This window comes from Aspergillus glaucus, assembly GCF_001890805.1.
Source record: "Aspergillus glaucus CBS 516.65 unplaced genomic scaffold ASPGLscaffold_3, whole genome shotgun sequence".
NCBI classification, from domain to species: Eukaryota; Fungi; Ascomycota; class Eurotiomycetes; order Eurotiales; family Aspergillaceae; genus Aspergillus; species Aspergillus glaucus.
In genome coordinates this window covers 143,141-169,268 of record NW_019170455.1, presented here as the reverse complement: position 1 = coordinate 169,268, position 26,128 = coordinate 143,141, and the positions used below count along the sequence as shown (strand labels likewise).

At 50.5% G+C, this 26,128-nt stretch overlaps 9 protein-coding genes and 1 non-coding gene across 10 annotated transcripts; 7 read left to right on the top strand and 3 right to left on the bottom strand.

The window, feature by feature from the left end:
• The first annotated feature begins 2,244 nt into the window (after positions 1 to 2,244).
• ASPGLDRAFT_163897 (uncharacterized protein) lies at positions 2,245 to 3,219 on the top strand. The gene has a single exon (XM_022542561.1). The coding sequence runs from the start codon at positions 2,254 to 2,256 to the stop codon at positions 3,121 to 3,123; it is 870 nt and encodes a 289-aa protein (XP_022404272.1). The 5' UTR covers positions 2,245 to 2,253; the 3' UTR covers positions 3,124 to 3,219.
• A 2,792-nt stretch (positions 3,220 to 6,011) lies between these two features.
• On the bottom strand, positions 6,012 to 9,792 carry ASPGLDRAFT_63743 (putative TGF beta receptor associated protein 1; the record flags this gene model as incomplete). The annotated part of the gene is made up of 3 exons (XM_022548707.1): positions 6,012 to 6,941; positions 6,997 to 9,569; positions 9,636 to 9,792. The coding sequence occupies 3 exons, from the start codon at positions 9,790 to 9,792 to the stop codon at positions 6,012 to 6,014; spliced, it is 3,660 nt and encodes a 1,219-aa protein (XP_022404271.1).
• Positions 9,793 to 10,393: 601 nt separating this feature from the next.
• Positions 10,394 to 13,162, top strand: ASPGLDRAFT_142024 (CCAAT displacement transcription factor COY1). Its single transcript, XM_022541757.1, has 4 exons — positions 10,394 to 10,612; positions 10,684 to 10,851; positions 10,910 to 11,754; positions 11,807 to 13,162. Exons 1-4 carry the CDS (start codon positions 10,489 to 10,491, stop codon positions 12,944 to 12,946), a joined length of 2,277 nt encoding a protein of 758 aa, XP_022404270.1. The 5' UTR covers positions 10,394 to 10,488; the 3' UTR covers positions 12,947 to 13,162.
• A 119-nt stretch (positions 13,163 to 13,281) lies between these two features.
• ASPGLDRAFT_t21 lies at positions 13,282 to 13,371 on the bottom strand. The gene has a single exon. It is a non-coding gene; the product is annotated as a tRNA-Pro (tRNA).
• A 669-nt stretch (positions 13,372 to 14,040) lies between these two features.
• Positions 14,041 to 15,235, top strand: ASPGLDRAFT_163888 (uncharacterized protein). Its single transcript, XM_022542560.1, has 2 exons — positions 14,041 to 14,610; positions 14,671 to 15,235. Exons 1-2 carry the CDS (start codon positions 14,368 to 14,370, stop codon positions 15,166 to 15,168), a joined length of 741 nt encoding a protein of 246 aa, XP_022404269.1. The 5' UTR covers positions 14,041 to 14,367; the 3' UTR covers positions 15,169 to 15,235.
• A 308-nt stretch (positions 15,236 to 15,543) lies between these two features.
• ASPGLDRAFT_42607 (rRNA 2'-O-methyltransferase fibrillarin family protein) lies at positions 15,544 to 17,261 on the top strand. The gene is made up of 3 exons (XM_022545637.1): positions 15,544 to 15,904; positions 16,021 to 16,154; positions 16,219 to 17,261. The coding sequence occupies exons 1-3, from the start codon at positions 15,829 to 15,831 to the stop codon at positions 16,924 to 16,926; spliced, it is 918 nt and encodes a 305-aa protein (XP_022404268.1). The 5' UTR covers positions 15,544 to 15,828; the 3' UTR covers positions 16,927 to 17,261.
• Positions 17,262 to 17,573: 312 nt separating this feature from the next.
• Positions 17,574 to 20,897, top strand: ASPGLDRAFT_71854 (bifunctional SDR family oxidoreductase/M16 family metallopeptidase; the record flags this gene model as incomplete). The annotated part of the gene is made up of 6 exons (XM_022549576.1): positions 17,574 to 18,517; positions 19,027 to 19,150; positions 19,217 to 19,342; positions 19,397 to 19,474; positions 19,529 to 20,223; positions 20,276 to 20,897. The coding sequence occupies 6 exons, from the start codon at positions 17,574 to 17,576 to the stop codon at positions 20,664 to 20,666; spliced, it is 2,358 nt and encodes a 785-aa protein (XP_022404267.1). The 3' UTR covers positions 20,667 to 20,897.
• A 127-nt stretch (positions 20,898 to 21,024) lies between these two features.
• On the top strand, positions 21,025 to 24,075 carry ASPGLDRAFT_42603 (tRNA (cytosine-C5-)-methyltransferase). The gene is made up of 4 exons (XM_022545636.1): positions 21,025 to 21,084; positions 21,158 to 21,351; positions 21,423 to 23,540; positions 23,608 to 24,075. Exons 1-4 carry the CDS (start codon positions 21,061 to 21,063, stop codon positions 23,942 to 23,944), a joined length of 2,673 nt encoding a protein of 890 aa, XP_022404266.1. The 5' UTR covers positions 21,025 to 21,060; the 3' UTR covers positions 23,945 to 24,075.
• ASPGLDRAFT_119342 (uncharacterized protein) lies at positions 24,046 to 24,954 on the bottom strand (the record flags this gene model as incomplete). Its single annotated transcript, XM_022540039.1, has 1 exon — positions 24,046 to 24,954. One exon carries the CDS (start codon positions 24,952 to 24,954, stop codon positions 24,046 to 24,048), a length of 909 nt encoding a protein of 302 aa, XP_022404265.1.
• ASPGLDRAFT_1504913 (uncharacterized protein) lies at positions 24,940 to 25,873 on the top strand. Its single transcript, XM_022542155.1, is given in 3 exon segments — positions 24,940 to 25,174; positions 25,189 to 25,428; positions 25,510 to 25,873. 3 exon segments carry the CDS (start codon positions 25,124 to 25,126, stop codon positions 25,855 to 25,857), a joined length of 639 nt encoding a protein of 212 aa, XP_022404264.1. The 5' UTR covers positions 24,940 to 25,123; the 3' UTR covers positions 25,858 to 25,873.
• The last annotated feature ends 255 nt before the right edge of the window (positions 25,874 to 26,128 follow it).

Below are 26,128 nucleotides of genomic sequence, written 5' to 3'. Positions count from 1 at the left end.
CAATCCTTCCTGTACAATCCAAACCGCAGAGGGTACAGAGGAGATTGAGCCACCCCCAATCAAAGGTGCCACACGCTGGCTAGGAATCTGGTTTGACCGGAAACTAAATTTCAAAACACACACCTGTACAATAGCAGGCAAGGCCAAGCTGGCAGCTGGTGGCATCCAAGCCCTGGTCAACACTGTAAGAGGAATCAGAGCCCCACTACTGCGGCAAGCAACAATAGCCTGTGTTACCTCAGTTTTATGCTATGGAGCGGAGGCATGGTGGCCAGGACAGCAAAGAACAAGGCAAGACAGGTCAGGCAGATGTGAGCTCATCTCCAACAGAGTGATATCCCAGATAGCCTGCCTAGACTGGATACTCAGGAGTGCACTCCTAGGAACCCTCCCAGTCTATAAAACCACTCAAACAGCTGCACTACATCGAGAGTCAGCCATACCACCCATGGAAATACTCCTGGATCAGAGACGCCGAGCACTAACAGTCAGAGTCCACAAACTTGACACTAGACACCCATTATACCGCCGGGCCATGCACCAGAGAAGCATTCACATTAACATCCGCCTACTCTAAGCCATTGACCCAACAAACTTCCATCTCTTTGAACAGATAGACCCGCTGCATACAAGCCCCTGGGACTCAAATCTGGCATTCAAAGTACAGCCAACTGCGATCCCCAAGGCACAGTCCAGAGAGGAATTCCAGAGATGGCTCAGCTCCATCTCACAGCCATCAATGGTGGTCTACACAGACGGATCCAAAGAAAAGGAGTGCGCAGCTGCAGGTACAGGCTGGGTGGGCTACTGGGGCATCAGCAAGATTAAGGTTTTCTATGGACACACAAAGCTCCGACTCCCCAATCAGGAAGTCTTTGATGCAGAAACCAGAGCTGCCCTGCAGGGCCTGCATGCTGCCCTCAAGAACCCCAGAGCCAAGCATACCATAGACATAAACATCTGTCTGGACAACCTGGAAGCAGTACAGCAACTCCAAGGCCAGCCCACAGGATCAAGTCAGTCAGTATTCAGGAGTTTCCAAGAAGCTGCCCAAACATGGCCAAACCGCATCAGAGCACCAGGCGTACAGGAAGGCAGGGTGCATGTGAAATGGGTCCCTGGGCATACAGGCATTGAAGGCAATGAAGAAGCCGACAAAGAAGCCAAGATGGGCCGCCATGGGCCCCTGAATCTCCCTATAGCACCTGCGTCAATAGCAGCTGCCAGGCGAATAGCGCAGAGGATGCACTGGCATGCCTTTGCACAGTTCTGGGCAGAAAAGGCCCCCAAACGATACAAGGACCTCAGAATAGGCCTGGAGAAGCGCCCCCCAGAGCTCCTCCTTCCACGAGCAGCCCTGGGTCGCCTCCTTGCCGCTAGGAGCGGACATGGTGACTTTGCAGAGTACCATGAGCGCTTTAAACATGACGACGCCCTGCTGACATGCTCATGCGGCCGCAGAAAGGAGCCATCCCATTTCTATCATTGCAGGGAGGGCCGCAAAGCAGCAGCACATTCATGGGGCCGCCAGCCTGTGACTGATATCCTCCGCACAAAGGCAGGATTCACTGCGTATGTAGGCTGGCTGGGAAAATCCAAGTTCTACACAGACATCTGCCGACGCCATTAGGCCATCAAAACTCGTCAAATCCAGGGACATCCAGGCTTACCTCTGGTCTCCCTTCCTCTATCTCTTCCCTTTATTTCCCCTTTTATTGTACTCCTTCCCTGCCCTTCTTGCTCGCGTTCATGCTTTTTTGTTGCAAACCAATACGCGCAATTTGATGTTTTGACAGTCATGAAAACCCAAGCAGCCCCCCGCGCGGGGGGCTACCTGTATATAGATGATAGATGATAGTTTAGCTAGGTGACAGGCAGTCTCGATCTGCCCGTCGTATGTCCCGCACCAGGACCAGGACTTTTCCGCTTCCGAGGTTCCCAAGGATGCGTGGAAAGACCCGAACCTCGACGTAAAATAGACACACACACACACTTGCCCACTCAAACATTCTACTGCACACGTGAGACACGCTAGTCATACGCGAATGGCTTACCTATCGTACTCTGGTCTGTCTTTGCATCTATGCAACAAGAGCTGCTGGCGATGCTTTAGCTTTGACAAATGAGTATGGCGGCCATTCGCAAAACGAGCGAATCGACATATAATTTTCTTGAATCTAGAGATCATACTCTAGATGATATTGAAAACCTTTGTTCTCTCAATAACAGACAGCATTCCTGTTCCCGAGCTACATGCTGGGAAGTTTGGAGCAACTCCCTCTGGAACTCATTAACATGGTGCTTATACAGCTCGAAATACAGTCACTGACAGACTTCCAACGCGTCAATAAACGAGCTATGCAAGTAGTAGACTCGATTCCACAATACAAAAAGATCATCCTCCATGCCCCTGCCTCAATCCGGGGGAGCCTCAGCATCAGCACTGGCAGTTTGTTTTCTTGTCAGGAACTGTACGAGAAGCTCTGTACGGCGGAGTGCGACAGCTGCGGTGACTTGGGTGGATACCTGTACTTGGTTACATGCCGCCGCATTTGTTTTCTCTGCTTCACCAAGAAGACCGAGTACCTCCCACTACTACAGGCGGACACGATACGGAAGTTTAGACTTCGCCGTGAGGATATAGCAACTTTACCTTCTATGAATAGTGTCCCCGGCCGCTATTCACCACGAGAGATCAAATGCCGTACTCAGCTTACCTTAATCGATCATGACGCTGCGCGACAAGCTGGAATTACTGTGCACGGGAACATCAATGCAATGGAGCAATATGCCTTGGAAATGACATCTAAAAAACTGGAGCAATACCAGTCTCGAAAATCAATACACATAGCAGATTGCCCGAATCTGCGTCGACCCAGATCTGAAGACATTTTTGATGGGCATTCACCTAATCTCAAACGCTTCTTGGGAATTATCCGTGCGCCATTTCTTAATGCTCGTACAGGGTCTCTGGAATGGGTCTTCCATTGTGCCGCATGCAAACCCCATCATTATAACAGACCGCTCCATTGGCGCCGAAGGTATACAAGGAAGAGTTTCGAAGATCATATTAGGGAGTGTGGAGAGATTATACATGGGAAGCACAACCAACGCGTGAGATGAAAAGAATAAGCAATGAGGATACGAAATATAATGGAAGGCAATTGCCCTGTGTCAGGTGATAGAAGATAACCGTCGGTAGAAATAAAAGAAACCAACATCAACCTTCCTTCACCCAGGTATCTATGGATACTAGGTGTCCCTTCCGTCCGTTCTCCTTTACTGAGCCTCAGTTGATGGATATCAAAGATGGAAATCATTCCCATACAACCCAACACCGCCAATTCCAAGGGAGAGAATCAAAAGCCCAGCACTACGAAGCCTCCTATTCTCTTTTCATATAACTTAGGTATGCACTATTTATGCCAGCACAGTTTATCTCCTTTTGGGTCTGGTGTACTAATTCAATAGGAGTTGAACGATTTTTAAAATATCAAGGTGTTGGATACAAACCATCTTCTCCATTTTGCCTGTGGCTATCTTTTCAGTACCATGATTTATCAACAGGATTGGTGGGGGTCTCACCTTCTTTCTTCAATGCCGATGTGTCACTGCAGCAGAAGTTGAAGGGTCTTGTACCCTGAGATGATTGGCAACATCTTGAAGAGAAGTATGACTTCGGATTTCTTAACCAAATATTGTAGTCAGGGATCCAGTCCCTGGCTCATTGGATCTCTCCATCCCTTTCAAATGTCTTGTACACTAGCACCTGGGTGGCCAACGTGGTGGCTAGATTCCTTTCTTAGACATTTTCTTTGTATATACAACCAAATACAGTTAAACAGCCAGTTTATGCGCGGTTGCCGTTCTCCTTTTCTTTTACTTATTCCCTACTATTCTATGTATTCTCGCTGTCGTACTTATTCCCTATAGCTATATTAATACCTCTTGCCGCCTTTGTACGACTCTTTCTTTTCATGTCCTTCCTGCCCTTATCCTCTTTAAGATGCGTACCACACTTGAGATTGTTGGCGACAACGGAAGAATTCCTCAACAATGTTCTAATAAGAGAAATTACGAAAATTGAAACAGCCTGAAAGACACCAGACCATCGATTCTTCGTTATCAAGAGAGTGGATAGAAACGGCAACTGTGGATTGAGTCAGTGGAACCACCTCAGCAACTATCGTACAACATTTCTGCGGAAGCCTCGAGACCTTCCCTTTCCGTTTTCGGCCCGACTCAGCGCCGCTTTTTGCTCCCTGAGCAGCCCGGAGCGTACGGGGAGCAGGGCAGTGCGTGTCCGGAGCGATCAGGGAACGGCGCCGGAGCGATCCCGGAGCGATTCGGGAGTAGTCCCTGATCACTCGGACTCAAGACCGCCGCACCCGACAAGGAGTCAAATAAAACGCGCAAAGCCAAGCCTGCAATCTCACCTCACGAAACCGACCCCTCTGATTTAGTGGTAATCAAATAGTTAGGGCACAAGGAAACGCAATATACTTTTTCTGATAGCCCTAATGTCGCAGCGTTAGTGATTGCATTATCTGACAAGATTGTAGGCGCTGATATGACTCGAATTCTTTCAACCGGTAATATCAAATAATACGATGCATATCTATATATATGTACTGTAAATAACGGACTCAGGGCAGGCGTTTTGAATGGGTTGAAGGATTTACTGCTATGGAGTCTCGGTGTGCACCTTGATAAGGAAGAGAATTGGATATAATTAGAAGAGTTATATGCCTGAAGAATAATGTACAGCTGTAATGATGACTCCCCCAGCCCTGTTACAATTACAAGTCACTATCTCTTGGATCCCAATATCCCCAACGCGCCTGCCACTGCTGGATCAATACTCCCCTTACACCTGTGCGCTCAAGTCGTGCCACATCCCACATAATGTATCCCCAGAAGCGGAGGTCACCACTGATATGACTTCATCCAGGGTAAGTGTCCTCCGCTGGGATAAAGAGCGGCGGCGATCCTGGTATAGCCCAAGGAACTGAGTGATTGTCTTCAGTGCGTGTTTTTGAAAATTCGACCCAAGTTGGACTGATGAACGGCACAGGCATCAGTTGTTGTAAGACTGTCCAAATTCGCTTCCAGACATTACAGAGCAGACGCTGGCGATCTAGAAGATACTGCTGGTGGTAAACTGGAGATTCGTGTACCAGGACCTTGAGTTCATAATATTCAAGGGTAAAAAGGACGTGGCGCCAGATTTCAGCCCCCGGGGGGGGTTCTAACGGTGCCTCAATACGAACTAACTCTGCCGGTTATTCCTCTGGCAAGGGATCTTGCACAGAAGGATCAGATTAAATGACATTCTGGGTTGGAACGACGTCAGGAGTTGCCGTGGACTTGTGTTCTGACCTACGCGACTTAAAAAAACGCTTGATTAAATGCCCAACTCTCTTAAAAGCCATTGACCAGTGAGTACTCCCAGGGATAACGAAAGATGAGAATCGATGGTAGCAGTTGACGTAGCAGTTGACAGCTGGATAGCAAGTGCTGAGGTCACGTGGCCCAATATCCAACCCGGATGTGAAACGGATAAACCAATGTAGCGGTTAAAACTCCGTATCGGGGAAGTCGGGGGAGTCGATTATCCGGACTGCACGAGGCTGTAGGCGACGAATTTAATTACACTGAGGATAACATTGATCTCTATAGACACCAAGATGATAGAATGAGTGCTTGGCTATCTAAACCGAGTGTGTGTGTCCGTATATGAGGGGTCTGTCGGCCTCGGTGATCGGACCAACTATTAATCCACCTTGACTTTCATCAGGATGCTAGTTGGGCGTTTGATGAGGCATTTTCTGGCTTCTCTCGTATGTATGCACGGAGTACGGACGGAGTACGAAATATGAGCTCCGGCTTCAGAATATTGTATCTGAGTCAGTTTTGCCTGTGGATTAGATTCAGACTCATTGTACTGTTATATATTTCATTTGCAGAGCGTTCGCTAGAGTTAAGATTATACATTTGGTATCACATCACATTCAAGCCAAAACATTGTCGTTATCATTCGCGCCATCCACCATATCCCCGAAATCACTTCCATCCACCTGCTCGGGCACTTGCTTTTCATTTCCTTGACCTCCTTCACGTATCCCTCGCACTCCCTCATCATCTTCAATCCACCCTGCCGCCTTCTCCATTCCTTCAATGTACTCCGTACCGACCCGCAAATTCAAACCTGCACTGAGAGCTCGTTCAATCTTTACCTCGCGCGTCTGCGACACCAAGACCCGGAAGACACGCCCCAGGAACCCGCTCATGATCTCGACGCTCCAATCATCAGGGACGAGTTCTAGTACCTCCCGCACATCGAACCAGGAGGAGAATCGGGATAGCAGATCAGTCGTCCGTTCGAGGCAGTCGGTTGGATCTTCAATTCGCAGAAACTCGTCCAGGAGATGGCGGAATAGCTCGGTTTGTAATGGTCGTTCCGCGAATTCTGTCAGTGCCCCTGTAGAACTGGTGCTACGGGGTCCTCCGAAAAGACAATATCGAACGGCTGAGTCATAATCGCCTAGGCCGTGCGTTAGAAGTCGGAGGGCTTCCCGGTGACGTCCCTGGAGGCCATCCAGGATGATACTTTCCGATACTAATTCATCCTGGAAAGGCTCGATACGAGCAAGAACGGCGGGAATGGAATAGGAAAGACTGGATGGTGCGGGTGACATAGAGGAGAATTGGGTGCTGCTTCCACCACCAAGAAGCTGCAGGAGCCGCAGTCTCGTTTGCCACCATGGCTCGGATGGTATGTTGGCCGTGATAAAGCTCATGTACGTTGGCTTAGGGGGACGTAGTGCACGATATGTCGAATAGGACTCGGAAAGCGATTCTCGAGCCTCAGGCGAAGACTGAAGAACAGAAAGCACTGTATCCAAATAGTACGAAACAAGGTCGTCCGCGTATTGCGAGTACTGAGGTAATTTTCAGTAAACTGCTGCCATTCTCATGTGAGTAAGGCAAACTTACTTTCTTGGAGAAAACGAGATGCTCCAAGTACGCCTGGACTGCATTCGGCGCCTGCTCTTTGAGCATTCCAACCACATCTGCAGGCTCCAGTTTGACTCTGCTCGTGCCGTCTGCGAAGACCTGGATACCAAGCTTAGGGTTACGTCCAGCCAGCCAAGAACCGTACTCTTCCACCAATTGTGCGTCTTTGATCTTGACCAAATATCGGCGCATTTGCAGTTCAGCGCCAGATGGTGTCATTTCTCCCCCGACATCTTGCTCCCCTTCTATGATCCTACGCCACGTCTTGAGCACATTTCGGGACATTTTCTGACTCTGGTATAGGCGGCTCAAAATGAAGAGCCGGTGGTAGGTCTCTAACAAGGTCACCGCACGGTCAAAGTTACCCTTCCAATTGTCCACCAATCGATTAAGTTCCGCGCGAATGGGAGACGATGGTCGTTGTTCTGCCGTCAAACCCGAATCCTGTTCCAAAAGCAGATGTAGAAGTGCGGCATCGACGCTGTCAAAGACATATGTCTCATCCGTGATGCTGCCGTAACCCCTCTTCTGCTGCCATGATAATAGAAAACGTTTAACCATCTCCAGCACACTGCTATCAGCCGCACCAGTCGTTGAGTTATCTTCGGTCTCTTTAGACTGCCGTATGTATTTGTCTGCAATCGCTGCCAGGCCTGCTTGGATCCATATTCCCTGGGGTCCCTGCAAAACTTCCTTCCGTAGTAATGGAATCAATATCAAAGCCATACGAGGATCTAAATTTCCATCCACGAGTGCTTTTTCTGTTGCCTTAATGACAGTGTCACTCCTGCTTTCCTGGTCCATGAAGACAAGATCCCCAAATAGCATCAGACTCGCCTTTTGTTTCACATAGCTTAGACCAAGAAAGTCGCCCTCGGACGCAGGCTCGATATTTTGGGCCGATTGAATGATGTCCATGATAGTATCCCTGTCCATGACTTGACGACTATCATCATCGGCCGCCTGCGCCTTTTGCAGGACATCATCCAGCTGGACGGTCAACGGGTTCCTCATTATCCGCCAGATGCGGCTCCCAGCCCACATAACAAGGCTACTTTCGCCCCTGCCGAGTCCACGGGCAAACCGGGCCTCTTCTGCATTGCGCTCGGCTTCCCAGTCGCGCTCTGATGAGCCATCACCTTTCTTTGACCCTTCGGGGTCTGTTAACTCTTGAGACTCAAATAACTCTTTCTCCTTTTGCAATTGCTCTATGGATGCTTGGGTTCTTGGGTCTGTTGCAGGAATATGGGGCAACAGTGACGGCGTTTTAAGGCGCACCATGCGCAGCAAGCCTCCCATCTCAGAGAGTTCAAGCTGGCTAGAACTGATTGTATGGCGAAGGCCAACCTGGACGGATTTCGAGTCTTGGTCCAAGGGTATCTCTACCCATCTCTTTTGTTTCTCGGCTTCGCTGGGGTCGATGTCCAACCGTTGCACTTCCAAATGTTTGCATAATTGCCCATCTTCGCCATATTCTAAGACAGCAATAATGCGTTCTTCTTTGCCATCTCCAACAGACTGGATAGGGTCATCTTTATCCCTTGCGTCAATGGCAACCGATTCAGGGTATCTGTCAAAGTTGATTGTGCTACGCTCCATATCACCGTCCATATTGACAAACATTCCAACACCAGGCTCCTTCTCTGCGGTTCCCGTGACCAGTAGGAATTCGTTGGCACTCGCGGACACCACATGCGGTTTCAGGCGCGTCGGTAGTGGTTTTGGCAAAGGTGGCAGTGGCTTCTTATCGGCAATGTTCGACTGTGGATCTTGTGGTGCATCTTCCGAATTTCCATCTCGATCCTGCGAGTTTGACCGCCGCGGTGTCTCAGAAGCCGGAGATGGCTCTGGCGTAACGGAGCTTGATCTATCCTGTAAAATCGACGGAGAGCCCAAACTCTGACCATGCTGGCCTTCCACAGGAGGAGAATTGGGGTTAGGCGATGACGGAGTCTTCGAAGGAACAGGTAGTGCCGTTGGCATCTCTTCTACATGGCCAGACTCGAAGATCTCGTTTGACGATGATATGGGGAACAGGGGTATCTTTTGTTGATGTTCCACTTCAAGCAACGAATAAGCATGAGTATCTGCGGCGCATGCAATTGACCCCCTTCGAGCTGCTACCAAGCATCCCGGGAATTCGATGTTCCTCATACGCCGAGCATCATCACCAATTTTGACCAGCATGATCCGGTTCTGGAGCGCAACCATAATCGCAGGTGGTTCGACGTCATCTGGCGCCCTATTCAGGTCAATACCACCAATCCAGCGACAGTTGTTGACTTTTGTATTTCCGAATGCCGGGCTGAGCTCCGGTAACAGATAAAATGTGAGCGTGCCATTGCAGAGTATACAGGCTTTGTTGACCGACGGAAGTAGGATTATCTGCTGAACACCTTGGCCGGTAGAAGGGGCAGAATTCTGGGAGTGAAAGATCGGCAATCGCGACGCGAGGATAAAGGATGATTCGCTCGACTTATCAGAGGGATCCGGTGGGAGACAGACGAAATGTAGAACTTCTGCGGCGGAGGTACCGATGTAGAGATTGTCATCTGTTTTGCATGGCAATTAATCGAACTGATCTCATATATCTCAAACAAAACAGGCTGAGAGCTTACTCCAGTATTCCACATAGGTAATATAAACGTCCGCATTGGGATCTTCGTTGGCTAAGGGCAAGTCGGCGAGCAGCTCTCGGAGGATGTACGGAGCCGCTTGGGGAGGAGTGATCCTCCTTCTCTTGCGGGGACTGACGGCATCATCTTCTGGTCTCATCATGAGCCCATTCCTGGCCGCTCAATTCCCTCGGGCTTCTCTGAAGCTTCGTAGGTGATATGTATAAGTAAACAAGTCGACGTTGTCCCTCCGCCAGCCAGCCATGGACGATGATGGATGTCACAAGTGGGTCAGTAGTGCTGAGTCAGCTTTAGCCATGTGATTGCATGCAGGTTGATATCAGTCGATGTCATTATTTGGATTTGATACTACTATCTGGAGAGGCTTGTGGGGTATTCAAACTGTGCTATATAATATAACAGTGCTCCCTATAAATTCGAGCGCAGGATGCTCCATATTTTGGCGCTTGGCAGGGGCATACAAGTACAAGAACAAACATTTGAGGATCTCCACGTCCAGCGCATATTGTAGCTGCCGTCTACAGGACATACGCTGTCAGCCCATCAACTTGTAAGATGTGAGACCCCTTTTCAGCCTTTTCGTCTCTTCTATATTAAGCCCGTATAGTTCCTCTGTTTCATACGAATTGCCTATTCTGGACAAAGGATCAAGCAGCTTACGCGGTCGGAATATCATCGGGCCGCTCCGCGTGTCCTCCGCATTGCGATAACCATCCAGTTTCACAGCCAGGGTGTCTTCAATCTATACAGCTTATTTTTTTACTTGGTTCTCTGCTCTTTCTGTGCTCGTGCGGGGGTGCTGGATTGATATCCGCTTGCTCTCAAGGAGAAGGAAATGGATACGTTCGCATTCACAGAAGGCATCGTCCCCGGATCGAACAACCAAGATGCCGAAAAGGACACCGGGAAACTCCCCGAGGGGGCCAACAAGTTCCAGCGTGCCATTGCAGCCTGGCGAGGTATGAGAAGAGATTGCTATACCCATTATTGGGCCGCTGAGCATAGGGCTGACATATGGGATATCAACTAGGCATTGATCTAGCCAGCACTATCGCGAAATTAGACGGCACCGCTTCGGACATTGTCGCACAGCAACGTGATTCCCTCGTCCAAAGAAAGGACCTCGCCCAAAAGACAAAGGACTTCAAGAAGCTTGATGACGCGTCAAAGCTAGCTGAACACAAGAGTCTCTTGAAAGGTTGGCGGTGTTCCCGTCCAAAAGTTTGGGTCCGGAGAGGCTAACAGGATCTTGACAGCCTACCAGGGGTTTATCGACGTCTTGACCAACCAAGGCAAATCTTCGTCCTCCGCATTCCTACAGTTATACTCTTCGCTATCGGAAGCGCCTGACCCATACCCACTTCTCGAGGCCTCGGTGGATTCGCTTGTTGTGTCGGAAGAAACGGTTCCAAAATTGACATCGGAGAAGGAGCAATTGCAGAGCTCTGTGGACCGCTTAACGTCGCAGCTGGATAATACGGAGAAGCGACTGCAAGAAGAACGGGCCGCGCGCAAGAAACTGGAAGAGAACCAAGACGCTAGGATAAAGGAGATCGAATCATCGTGGTCAGCCGTGTTGACGGAAAAGACAAATAATTGGGCAGCGAAAGAGAAGAGCTTGGAGGAGAAGGTGGAAAACCAGGAACATTTGTTGAAGGAAGTCAAAGCAAGCTATGAGGTATCGCAGCGTTTAGACCAGGACGATGGTGGTGACGCTTCTCGAAACGGCGCTACCGCAGCCGAATTGGAGCTCGTATCTACCGACTTGGAGAAAACTAGTCTGCGATTGGCAGAAGTGGAAGCTCGGAATGAGCAACTGAGATTTGAGCTGGCTCAGGCCGTATCGCATCCGCAGCCAGAGCAGACGTCTGTTGAGGACGACCCGTCATATCTTCGCCTGCAGTCGGAGAATTCCTCCTTGCTTCGGAAGCTGGATGCAGCCCGGTTCGATCGAGACTCTGAACGTCATTCATGGGAGACCAAGGTTTCGCAATCCGAGAGACAAAGCTCGAAGGCGGCTGCTGAGAAGGAAGAGCTGCGGTCGAGGTTGGAGAAGATGGTTGACTACGAAGACATTCGTCGTGAACTTGAAATGATCAAGGTATGGGTCTCATGTTCTTCTAGTGCAGTGTACCTGCTAACAATATGGACAGTCTATCGAATTTGCCGCGGGTGATGATGACGATACGGCAGACCTTGAAAACGATACCGTCGACGCTGCATCCAATGGCGCTGCATCGAAGAAGAAAGATGGCAACAAGAACAATAGCCTGGAGCAACTGCTGATGGCCAGGAACAAAAAGCTGACAGATGAACTTACCATCCTGAGGGTATCTCATCGTGATCTTCAGGGTCAGCTTGAAACACTGCGCAATGATCTCTCTAGCACGAAACAAGAGCTGGATAAATCGCAAAGCCTTTCGACAACCCTTGAGAATGATCTTTTACGAATGCAACAAGAAGCAGCTAATGCTTTCCCGACTTCGGCAATGTCTGTGGCCGGTACCTACACATCAAAACATCCTCGCTCATCGCGGAGAGGAGAAACATCACCAACATCGTCGATCATTTCAGGATTTGATCAGACTATGACATCCTCCAACACAATGGACTCCTTGCGCGCTGGAGAGCCTGTTGGAGGGGGCTCCGGCATTTTGCCTATGATTCAAGCCCAGCGAGACCGTTTCAAGAAGAAGAATTCGGAGCTTGAGGAAGAACTGTCGAAGATGTACGATACGGTGAAATCCCTGAGACAGGAGATTGCTTCTCTCCAGCGAGACAACCTCAGTCTCTATGAAAAGACGCGGTATGTATCCGCGTATAGCCGGGGTCATGGAGCATCATCCTCCGTTTCTGCTTACGGCAATAAACCGAACACTACCTCTGTTCATCTCTCACCAGACACGCCATCGGGGCTGTCTCTCGACCGATACCAATCTGCCTACGAGGCACAAATCTCTCCATTTGCCGCATTCCGGGGTCGAGAATCAGCACGGGCATATAAACGCATGAGTCTCCCGGAACGGATTGTCTTTTCTCTCACCCGCATCATCCTTGCCAATCGGACGAGCCGAAACCTCTTTGCAGGGTACTGCTTCGCTCTCCACATTCTCCTCTTCGTAATGCTGTATATGATGAGCACAGTCGAGATTGAGAAACATAGCACCTCCAGTCTGGGCGCAGCAGCCGCAATGGCCGGGACCGCTGCTGGCTCTGATGGTAGTAGTGGTTATGCTGCTGGGGGTCAGTTACGGGGTGACGATTGGCAGCCCGAGGGATTCAATGGTGCATGATCCTTGCGCGTTTTCTGTACGATGTACTGTCGGTGTTTGATGTGCTTCTTTTACTGTCGCCTGAGTTAGCCGTGGATTTTATATCTACGGATACTCTTTGCTTTAGGCGACATCGGCGTTTGATGGTGAATTGGGTCCGGGTTCGTGATGCTTACTTTTTAGCCCTTGTAGTTTTAGATATATCCCAGACAATATAGATTCACTTCCTGCCATACCAATCCGCCCCTCCTTCTTCCCCTTCCACTTTTAATATAACCAGTACTGTCTTACAACGCTCTTGAGTCAAGCAGAAATCAAAAATATAGAGCAAAAAAAGTTCCCAAAAAAAAAGAAACGGCCCGAGCCGCGGATCGAACGCGGGACCTCTCGCAGATATGCTTGGGTTATTTCCCTAAGCGAGAATCATACCACTAGACCACCCGGGCTGTTATGTGATTGCCGATTTATTTTGGGTTATATAAGACACAATTTTTTGGTAACAAATGTCGCTTCCTTCATGTCTACATTATTGGTCACTCCAACGAGAATATATCAACTATACTCTGTAAATATCTAGCGGTATGTATTATGGCCAAAAGGTCGTTTCAGTTGGCGCCCGAGTAACCTCGACTGTTTCTCCATGTCCCAAAATAGATCGGCATTGGCTGTCTTCATCTTGTAATCTGCAACATTCTGCACCACATGCAGCACTGAAAAAAGAAAACGAACAAATGGGACAGAGACCCGGTGCCTCTTGCAGTTCTTCACACTAGCCGATTCTGGCAATCAGATTAGCCGCTGACCACGATGTAAGACAACGCATTGAAGCTGAGATATATTTAGGCGCCGGGGTGTTCAGGGAACCCCCTGATTGGACATCGGCCTTGAATAGGGCTGAATCGATCGAGCAAATCCTATCCCTGGTCGGTATCGGAAGTCTGCAGAGTTTCGTCTGGCGCATGGTCCTTCCAGGCGCTTAACTTTTCGCCAATGAGAGGGCACCATCCCACCTTCATCATTATGGGCGGCTGCAGGAAGCCTTTTTACCTGAGGCTGGTGGTAGACTCGTGATTTGGATTCTATGTCGGTCTAATTTGCAAGTTTCTATTCTTGCCATGGGGCCCTTGTGGTGGGGGCTGGTATGGTGCTGACATGCTGGGTATATATATCCATCCAGGGTCGCCGGGTTTGGATGGGATCGTCACTTCTTCCCTGTCTATTTCCTAACTTTACATGTTGCCTTTCCTCTCATGCGCAGTTAAGCCATCGATTGCTTTTGACTTCCGCGAGTTTGCTTCGCCTATACCTCCGAAGCAAGTTTTACCTAGCTGCATGAACAAAGCCATTGGGTGATCCAACGTTCATCCTACGAGGCAAATATCAATTCTCAAGCACGCACCGGTCATTAAGTCACGACATATCTTCTCAATAAATATTTCGACATGCATCCCACTCTTTTTCTCAGTGCCAGCCTGGCAACGAGCTCCATTGCCGCACCAACGCTCCTACGCGGGCTAACGAATGTCCTGAGCACACTCACTGAACCAATTCAAGATATAAAGCAACTACTCGACACATCAACTACATGCGATACATCCCGAATCTCGCTACCAACATCAGGATCCGATCTGCCCGTTCCTGATGGCCAGACGCCCATTTATGTTGCAGTCGGACGTGGTACACAGGTAAGCAAGGAATATCCTCCCCGAAACTCTATGAGACTAGAGAGCTGACACCAGAACCAGAACTATAGCTGCTCAACATCTACCTCCGACTCGACCCCCGAAGCCATAGGAGCCGTGGCAAACCTCTACAATGTTACTTGCATCGCAGCAAGTGACCCGGACATGGTTGCCACACTCCCGAACACGGCCTACAAAATACAGTCCATCAATAACTATTCCTCTATCCTTCGTGCTGCAAGTGTCGATCTGCTGGGTCATCACTTCTTCCAAGGTTCGACACCAGTTTTCAACCTTGACACCACGCCGTCGCAGCAGTACGGGATCGCATTCACCAAAGTGCAAAAGAAAGTAGACGCACCATCCGACTCGGTGCAGGGTGATAATGGGGCCGTAGAGTGGCTTTATCTATCGACTATAAGTGGCACCGTTGGAGACTATAAGAGCGTCTATCGGGTGAATACGGCCGGAGGAGCAGCGCCCAAGACATGTGAGAATATGCCGTCGGTTATTGAAGTTCAGTATGCGGCAAATTATTATTTCTATGGGGAAGGATCGTGAGGGTTAGCCTTTATATGGGGGGGTTTGTACATAGATTAACATGAACTTGATTGGACCTTGTTACTTTAAAATAAGTTCCTGGAGAGCCCAGCCGGAAGGCCATCCAACGCAACCCCTCCATTTCCCAACCCAATCTTTACTATACTAGTATAAGAATAGAAGCATTATAGTCATTGGTGATCTCGTCCTTACCGTTCAATGTAACTGAACCTCTTCCTCGAGACCAATGAGAGCAGGGCTTGACTAGATCATGTGACCTCGCTATAGTTTCGGACAAGCACACGTGATTACCACGTGCCCACACCACTTCGGAAATGCGCTATTCTTGATGCAGCCTAGCGCGTTCTGATTTTCGAAAGATCCAAAGGCTCCGTCTGAAAATTCTCGACCGCAACAACGACGAGCAGCACGGCGTTGACCGAGTTCTGAAAGCTATTGCAGGTGCGATTTCTTGCGCGAATTGCTTATTCTGTCCATTTGACACCTGCGACTCTCGATTCTTATCGTTTCCGACTCGCTTTTTGCGTTTTTTATCGCCTATCTTTTCTCTTCGAAATTTTCTGCAGAGCTCTTCCCGGTTGTCTACCAACTAGATTGCTTGCGAAAAAGCGATCCGATACCTTCAATCAAACCAACTAAACCTCGAAATCATAATATACAATGGCTTTCGCTCCTAGAGGACGTGGTGGTGGTCGTGGTGCCCCCCGTGGTGGTGGTGGTGCTCGCGGTGGCCGAGGTTAGTATACCAATCTCAACGGCATAAAAGGCCAATCAATCCATCGCTCGGACAATGCTATATCCCTGTGATGTTCATCTGAGGGAAACAGAGTTGCTAACTCATTGCGTCTTCAGGCGGCTTTGCTCCTCGTGGCCGTGGTGGACCCCCTCGCGGTGGCGGCCGTGGTGCTCCCCGTGGCGGCCGTGGTGCTCCCCGTGGTCGTGGTGCTCCCAGGGGCGGTGCTAGAGGTGGTGCTAAGGTCATCGTCGTAAGTACTTGTTGAAAGTGTTCGAATTTGACGTGCGAAACCAACTGACAAATCTGTTACCTAGGAACCTCACCGTCACGGTGGTATCTTCGTTGCCCGCGGTGGTAAGGAAGACTTGCTCGTTACCAAGAACCTGACTCCCGGAGAGGCTGTCTACGGTGAGAAGCGCATTGCCGTCGAGACTCCTGCCGACGACGGTGCTGTCACCAAGACTGAGTACCGTGTGTGGAACCCCTTCCGTAGCAAGCTTGCTGCCGGTGTTCTTGGTGGTCTGGACGAGATCTACATGCGCCCTGGCGCTAAGGTTCTCTACCTTGGTTCCGCCAGCGGTACCTCCGTCAGTCACGTCGCCGATATTGTCGGACCTACCGGAAACGTCTATGCCGTTGAGTTTTCCCACCGTTCCGGCCGTGACCTGATTGGCATGGCCACCCACCGTACCAACGTCATCCCCATCGTCGAGGACGCCAGACACCCTCTCCGCTACCGTATGCTCGTCCCCATGGTCGACTGCATCTTCGCCGACGTTGCCCAGCCCGACCAGGCCCGTATTGTTGGTCTCAACGCCCACATGTTCCTCAAGGAAGAGGGTGGTGTCATTGTCTCCGTCAAGGCCAACTGTATCGACAGTACTGCTCAGCCCGAGGTTGTTTTCGCTCGGGAGGTCCAGAAGATGAGAGAGGAGAGAATAAAGCCCAGGGAGCAGCTTACCCTTGAGCCTTTCGAACGTGACCACTGTATAGTGTCTGGTATCTACAAGCGTTCTGCATAAAAGTGGTGATTTAATTCCGGTTTCTTATCTTTTCTCTTGTCATGTCTAATCATTTCATGCTCTTTGTCTTGTCTTTTTTATATCTGGCGTCGAATGTTTTGTGATATGCTGAAATGTTTTCCTATATTTTTCGTTTTTGGCTGTATGTTGAGGTGTTCTACACATGTACTTCTTTCTGGTATTTTAAAAAGAATGTACACGTCTGGAAACGTTGCTTAGTTTCAATCTGGACTATGTTGCAATATAAATGGTTTGCTGCCTTGCAACTCATTGGCTTAGGAACTCTTCTAAGAAACCGATTAAACTTCCGTCTCTCGGAGCTTCGCCGTCCTGAACCCATGGTCACCTCGGAATATCTGCGTGCATGTCACTTCAGCATGATAACATCCAGGAAACAATCCGAGATAGACACTGTTTACGAGAGGAAAAGATGCTCTCTCCTCCGCTCGACCCCGCAAAGAAGTTCCCGGGGGATAATGGCATGCCCGAGGACCAAGTGTATATAAGATTGCCATTGATCATATGAAATTGCCGAATTTCAGATATTTGACATTCTCTTTTCTCTCCCTGTGCCTGCAGTCGACTTATCTCGCTATCTTTTACCTCAGGGACGAAGGTGTGTTTTTACTACTACACTACAGCCAACCATGTCGATACTTATTACCGGAGCCAGCGGCTACGTCGGCCAGGAATTGGCTGCTTCGCTTCTTTCAAGTTTACCTGATGCATCAGTGATCTTGACAGATGTGGTGGCACCCAGTTTACCGGCATCTGCTGCTCAATATGCCTCCCGTGTGAAGAGCGTCCAGGCCGATCTCACATCGACCAAAGTGGTCGACGAATTGATCAACGAGAGCAACCGATTCGATACCGTTTACCTTCTCCACGGAATCATGTCCAGTGGCTCCGAGGCGAATTTCGAGCTGGGAATCCGTGTCAACCTAGATGCAACACGGTATATCCTGGATAGACTCCGCACTACGATGGCCGGTGTTAAGGTGGTGTTTACGTCCTCCCTGGCTGTATATGGCCGCGCACCTCCGGGCCTGGTTATCGACGAGACCAACTTCCCTCCCGTGCCGTCTTCTTCCTATGGATCGCAGAAGCTGATCGTGGAAACCTTACTGAACGACTACTCGAGACGAGGATTCTTGGATGGCCGGGCTGTTCGATTGCCAACGGTGACGGTGCGAGCTGGGAAGCCTACCCAGGCCGCTAGCAGCTTTGCCAGCGATATCATCCGGGAACCGTTCAATGGGAAGAAGGCTGTCTTGCCAGTCGACAAAGCGGTTGAGATGTGGATCTGTTCGCCGTACACGGTCGTCAAGAACCTGCTGCATGCTCGGACGATTCCAAAGGAGGCATTCGGGGAGTCGAGATCGGTCAATCTTCCCGGATTGAAGGTCAGTATCCAGGAGATGCTGGATGCGCTGGAGCAAATCGGGGGACCGGAACGAAGGGGGTTGGTGGAGGAGAAGTACGATGCAGATATCGATCGGATCGTTCAGACGTGGACTCCTGATTTTGAGACGGCGCGTGCGTTGAAGCTGGGGTTCTCGGAGGATATTTCCATGGTCGAAAATATTCGGCAGTATGCGGCTTTACTTGCTTAGCGATGTCGTCCTGTGTTTTCTGAGTCTATTAAATCTCTGTCAGCATTTATAAGCCCAATTGGAGGAATATGACTGGAATTAGTTACCTTGGGCCGTATTTTGTAGTCCCGACGAAAACAGACCATTCCGGCCGTGAGCCCGAAAGTTGATGATTAAGGTCATGGTCCTGGCTGAGAAACGATAGCCCCAGCACTGGTCGCCACCTCGTCCAACATTATTCAGATCGTCCTTTCTCGTGGTCTGTAAGCCGTAGAATACACCACTGTTGTTCCCTTTCGCCGTAGGAAACGTTCGGGATCGAATGGGCAGGTTTGGAAAAGCGGGTCATGTGATTGGCTGGACGAGTTGGCGAACAATTTGACTTCCGAACCTCAACCTCACCGTCGCTGCACCTCTACCATCATCCCTCCCTTCCTCCTCCCCGTTTTTCCTTTGGATTTATTCTCCATACACGGGTCACAATGGCTTCCCGCCGTCTAGCATACAGCTTCCAACAGGCTCTCCGGAGTCGCCAGGCTATTAACGCCATCAAGCCGGTGCGACGGGGTTTTGCTTCGCCGGTTTCCCTGCCCTCCACCACCCAGTCCACCACTCTCTCCAACGGCTTCACGGTACGCGATTATAGCCCTCGAGATTGTTTCCAATTGCTTCGCCGGTGTGCTAATGAGAGGTACTAGATTGCGACTGAGCACTCGCCATGGGCTCAGACCTCGACCGTTGGTGTGTGGATCGATGCCGGTAGCCGGGCAGAGACCGACAAGACGAACGGAACCGCGCACTTCCTTGAGCACCTTGCTTTCAAGGTACGGAAATATTGCGGATATTCATGGTATGCAGGCTTGCTGACAATGGGCTAGGGTACCAACAAGAGATCCCAGCACCAATTGGAGCTCGAGATTGAGAACATGGGTGCGCACCTTAACGCCTACACATCGGTACGAGTCGGGAAGAAGATACAGTGGAAGAAGCACACTAATGGCTTTCCTTAGCGAGAAAACACCGTCTACTACGCCAAGTCTTTCAACAGCGACGTCCCCAAGTCCGTCGACATCCTCGCAGACATTCTCCAGAACTCGAAGTTGGAGCCCGGTGCCATTGAGCGTGAGAGGGATGTTATTCTGCGTGAACAGGAGGAGGTTGACAAGCAGCTCGAGGAGGTTGTCTTCGACCACCTCCACGCCACCGCTTTCCAGGGCCAGCCCCTTGGTCGTACCATCCTCGGTCCCAAGGAGAACATCCAGACCATCTCCCGGGACAGCTTGGTTGACTACATCAAGACCAACTACACCGCTGACCGCATGGTCCTCGTCGGCGCTGGTGGTGTCCCCCACGAGCAGCTCGTCAGACTTGCCGAGGAGCACTTCGGTGGCCTCCCCAACAAGCCTCTGACCTCTGCTGCCCAGGCCCTCCAGGCTGAGCAGAAGCGCGCCCCCGAGTTCATTGGCTCCGAAGTCAGACTCCGTGACGACACCCTCCCTTCTGCCCACATTGCCCTTGCCGTCGAGGGTGTGAGCTGGAAGGACGATGACTATTTCACCGGTCTGGTTGCTCAGGCCATCATTGGCAACTGGGACCGTGCCATGGGTAACTCTCCCTACCTCGGCAGCAAGCTCAGCTCTCTGGTCAACTACCAGGGCCTTGCCAACAGCTTCATGAGTTTCTCCACTAGCTACAGCGACACTGGGTAAGTTCTCTTGACATATCATTCGAAGCAGCGACTGATTGAACCCGTGCAGTCTCTGGGGTATCTACCTTGTTTCCGACAACCTGACCCGTCTCGACGACCTCATTCACTTCACTCTCCGTGAGTGGACCCGTCTGTGCTTCAACGTCAACGCCGCCGAGGTTGAGCGTGCCAAGGCTCAGCTCAAGGCCTCTATGCTCCTCTCTCTTGACGGCACCACTGCCGTTGCTGAGGACATTGGTCGCCAGATCATCACCACTGGTCGCCGTTTCTCGCCCGAGGACATTGAGCGTACAATCGGTCAGATCACCGAGAAGGACGTCATGGAGTTCGCCAACCGCAGGCTCTGGGACCAGGATGTCGCCATGAGTGCCGTCGGCAGCGTTGAGGGTATCCTTGACTACCAGAGAATCCGCAACGACATGACCCGGATGACCCTGTAAAAATGCCTCTACGCTAACAACAGTGTTTTCCCCAAGATGTTTTATGGCCACCACTGTCTTGTCTTCATTTCCTTTTGTTATGTTGGTGATTAATAGATAGAAGGGGATGTGATAGTCGCAGCGGAAGCAGCGTTGTCTTGTATGTACAGTATAAACTGTTCCACTGATATCTTAAAAATACGTTTTTTTTTTGTTCTTATTTTGTATCAACATCAAGTAACAGCCTCCAACACTGCTTCTCAACTCAAACAAGATTCAATTAAGAACTGATGAAACCCCAATCGCTTATCTAATCAATACCGGTCCGGTGTTGTTCCGGTGGACGATTTTTGGAGCTTCGAGACGAGTTGCGAGTGAGAAAGCGTGATATCCCCAATACTCAATATCATTCACAATGGGCAAGCGCGGCGGTAAGAAGGTAAGAGCTGACTCAATTCATCTATATGCATTTATATTTGAACCATCCGCTAACACACTTCCCCTCGTTGCAGTCTGGCAGAGGCGGCGGTAACAGAGGCGGCGGGCGTGCGCCGCGCCAGAATTATCAGGACATCCCGAAGCAAAACGAGAAGCTCGAGCGCTACTACAATGAGCTTGGGGCCATTCCCGAAGAAGAGAAGGAGGCATTCTGGGAGGCACTACGCAGAGATTTGCCGAACAGCTTCCGGTTTACGGGGTCACGAGGGTACGTCATGTGCAGAATCAGTTTGCGATTTGATAGTTGATTGATAGCTGACTGGTGTCGCATTTCTAAAGGCATGCGCTTGCTGTACAAGAACGCCTCAGGGACCATTACATCCCGGAGATCACTTCCATTCAGTACGAGGGTAACCATGTCGAGCCGCCGACCCCAGTTCCCTGGTACCCGGACCAGCTTGCCTGGTCGATGACCACGCCTAAGAACGTCGTCCGTCGTTTTGCGCCGTTCGCCTCGTTCCAGAAGTTCCTTGTCGCAGAGACGGAGGTCGGGAATATCAGCCGACAGGAGGTGGTCAGCATGATTCCTCCGCTCTTGATTGATGTCAAGCCTGGTATGACGGTGCTGGACATGTGCGCTGCGCCGGGTAGCAAGTCTGCGCAGCTGATGGAATTGCTCCATGCGGGCGAGGAGGACACCATGTTGCAGGCTGCTAAGGAGATTGAGAACGGAACTGCGGGACCGGATGGCATTGGGCCTGATGGCTTGAATGATGACGGCAGAACTACGGGTCTGCTTGTCGCAAACGACAGTGACTACAAGCGTGCGCACATGTTGATTCACCAGATGAAGCGATTGAATTCGCCGAACCTGATCGTCACGAACCACGATGCTACGATGTACCCCTCTATCAAACTTCCTCCCTTGCCAGGCACCGACGGAAAGCCTTCGAAGAACCGATACTTGAAGTTTGACCGTATCCTTGCCGATGTGCCTTGCTCTGGTGATGGTACTGCCCGGAAGAACTACAGTGTTTGGAAGGAGTGGAGTCCTCAGAACGCTCTGGGATTGCACGCTACACAGGCCCGGATTCTTGTCCGCGCATTGCAGATGCTGAAGGTCGGTGGACGGGTTGTTTACTCGACGTGCAGTATGAACCCTGTGGAGAACGAGGCTATTATTGCAAGCGCGATTGACCGATGCGGTGGCTCGGCCAACGTCAAGATCGTCGATGTCAGCAACGAACTTGCCGGCCTCAAGCGAGCCCCTGGTCTGAAGACCTGGAAGGTTATGGACCGCGAGGGCCGGATGTGGAACAACTGGCAAGAAGTTGAGGAACAAAGAGAAAAAGAAGGCATCAGCGGACTTGGCCGGATTGCGGTGGGCATGTTCCCTCCTACCGGTAAGAACGCTGATATCCCTCTGGAGAGATGCACTCGTATCTACCCTCACCTGCAAGATACCGGTGGTTTCTTCATCACTGTGTTGGAGAAGCTGTCTGAGATCAAGGCCAAGCCCGAAGACTCTTCGAAGGTGATCCCCAAGGGAACCGTTGCTGCGCTTTCTGAAGAGCTCGACCACAAGAAGAATGGAAGCGGTCAAACCCTGGAGAAGATCGAGGCATTGGACGACCTGGTTGCTCCCGATGCGCAGGCTCAGGAGGAGGCCGCGAAGAATGAAACCGTTGCGCAGGCCTCGCACCAGATCCCGTACTCCGCTACGCTCGAATCGTCAGTCCCAGCGACATCCACCAAGAGGGAGCCAGACGACGAACCTCAGCTCCCCACCAAGCGCGTCAAGGTCGAGGATGGCAGCGAAGTCGTCATGGGCGACCGTCCCGTTCATGCTCCCCCGCCTGCGGCTGGTGCTGAGCTTGAGAAGACTGTTCCCACCGAAGCAGCTCAACCCACCGTGCCCGCTGAATCCCAGGCGCAACCTCCGCCCAAGAAGAAGCCGGGTCAACCCTTCGAAGAGCCCTTCAAATACCTGCCTGCGAACCACGAGGAACTCGACCCGATCTACCGGTTCTACCAGGCTTCTGACCGTTTCCCGCGCGACCGCTTCCTGGTGCGGAATGCCCAGGCGATCCCAACTAGGACGATCTACTACTCCAGTGCATTGGCACGAGACATTCTGACTCAGAATGAAGGCCAGGGTATCAAGTTCGTGCATTGCGGTGTCAAGATGTTCGTCAAGCAGGATGCGCAGCGCAATGAAGTCTGCCGCTGGCGTATTCAGACTGACGGGTTGAGACTCTTTGAACCGTGGCTCGGACCTGCCCGTAGCGTCACCTTGACCAAGAAGGAGACACTTCGGAGACTTTTGGTGGAGATGTTCCCTAAGGTCGATGGAGAGGCATGGAAGGAGCTGGGCGAGATTGGTGAGCGTGTTAGGGATATTGACATGGGATGCAGTATCCTGTACATTGAGCCTAATGGCCAGGAAGATGGACTCAAGTATGCTTCCCCTTTTCTCTCTCTCTCTCTCTGATATTAGACGCAAAAGCTAACAGAAACTTTACAGAGAGCGAATGGTCTTCCCCCTCTGGCGTTCCTTGCACTCCGTCAACCTCATGCTTCCCAAGGAAGAGCGTCGCGCAATGCTCCTCCGAGTCTTCGGCCAGGACGTCAGCCTCGTCAACACAACCCAGAAACGCCAGAATGCCGTTGACAGTCCCGCTTCCGCCACGCCCGTAACCGAAGACAACGCAGAGCCTGCTGGCGTCGCTGCTGCTACAGAGGAACAGGCGATTCAGGATGAGAATCTCATCCTGGGCCAGGATCAGCAGGAGCAGATGGAGCAGAGGGAAACATGGACTAAGGCTGGGGATGAGGAGGATCGCTTTAATACGACGGTGTAGTGTAGGGCTTTGCATTTGATATTAGATAGAGGAAAAGTAATTGTTTGTTTGTCATGATTTTTGTATTATGTATGCCACTTTATGAACCTGATCTCTGACGATCAAAAGAGAACCTTCCTCGCAGCATTAATCCCCTTAATATCCCACTTCTTCGGCGCCATCTTCTCCATCCAAGCAGACCAATCCGCACACTTAACAGCAGGCCTCATGATCTGCGCATACTCCAAATAATCCGGATACCAGCCCGCAGTCTCCCAATCGACAATCCCCGTAACAAGACCCTCCTCATCCACCATGATATTGCGAGGTGCAATATCACCATGCGTAAAGACGGAACAATCAGCGCGAGGCAGCATGTCGGGTAGCTGGTCCTTATAGAGACGCCCCCCGAAGTATAGATAGCGCTGATAGATGCGGTCTCGTATGTCTGAATCACTCATTAGCGGTTGCGGTGAGCCGGGGTCCAAATCTTCAAGCAATGGACTTCTCGTTGGAGAGCCATCGACCATGCATTGGAAAGAACCATCGACTAGTTCCGGTGGGCGAGGGATATCCCGTATCTGCGAGATCATGGTCCAGAGTTGACGGCACACGGACTCTTTGGTATCCTTGTTCATCTCATCCCACCTCTTCTCTAGAGATGATCCGGGCATAAGAGTTATATCGATAATTCCATTACTAAGGCCGATCTTGGTGGTGATGACTTTTGGCGAAGGAATCGATGTATGCGTAGACACTAGGTCCATTGCTTCCACCTCGTTGCGCTCCACTGCGAACCCGGATTTGATGGCAAATGCAGAATCGTAGTCAAGAACTATTTTGCCCGTTTGTTTTCTGAGAATGGTGATTATATCTTGATTGATGGGGAGGTTGTCATGATTCGTGGATGGAGGATATGGAAATATTGTCTTCCCGTCTTTTATGTACCGCTGACCTTCTTCGAGATGGTGCGGATGGAAAGGGGGGACTGGTTCCTCTTGCTGATGATCTGGGCGATGACTTCCACACATCTCTCGCACTTGAAGTTTGGAGATTATCAGTCGTCTGGATCGAGGGTTGGTAGAAAAGTACCCGAAGTCGTCATGCTCTCCATACCAGACTGTCAGCCAGTAGCGGTCCTACAATTTGAACCGTATTGGAGCGTTCGTTTTTGAAAGTCATCCGATCAGTCGAGGCTGCATGGCATTGATCCCCCTCCAACCCCATCTCGGTAAGTCACTTTCTGTCAATGTTGACCAACCCAGAAAGAAGCTGATGACACTTGCACTACAGCGCAACTAGTAATGTATATGCGTGTCAAAATGCTTGAGTTCGGTGTTTTATCTATGTACCAGAGCACTGTCTTTGTGCGAAGAGTGGACGCATATCGGCTTGAAATGTCTTTGCCCATTGAAGCATGTGCAACAAACCCAATGCTCAGACAGTGTCTTTTGGCGCTAGCTTCGTTCGCTTCAGAGGATTTTGAACCCATCGAGCCCTTATTGGTCTGATGAAGATCAAGTAAGTTGTTTTGTATAGAAAGGTATAAACATGGTAACCGCATATAACTGAGGATCCCAACGCAGCCATATGCGCAAGCCTACTCCCGCGCTTCCCCGCCACGAAACCAAGTAGCAGCCAAAGAGACAATAGTAGACGAGGAGATTGGCTCGCAGACGATCATGTTCGGCGGCGATGACGGTGTTGCTCGAAGCTGGGTGAACTGCAAGCGGCTGATTCGAGAATCCGAAGAAAAGGCTATCTTCAAGGTTACTTGGGACTGCGGACAGCACAATGTCCTATACGATCCGAGAACGCGTTCGGTTACTATGGTTGACTTCGAACTTATGCAGGCTTGCGAACATGACACTATGAGCCCGGACTTGCCGGAGATGTATGCTATATTCAGAGACGCAACTCTTCAAAGTGCCTAGCAATATTTAAGCCAAGGGTATTCCAAATGAAATGTGTTTTTGCTCATATTATGGCTCGATACTTGCATTGTCCCAATGCGGGGTATATAGATGACGATCTGGGTAATCTTCGGCATTTCCCGTCGTTTCCCCACGGGCATTCCCTTGTCCCTGCACAAAGGGTCTTACTACATAGTTATTACTTTCACCAGTACTAATCCTGCTGCTTTTATCCGCTTATTATCCGAGCTCCACTTCTCCTCTTCCTACCGGGGGAAATGACACTGAATGC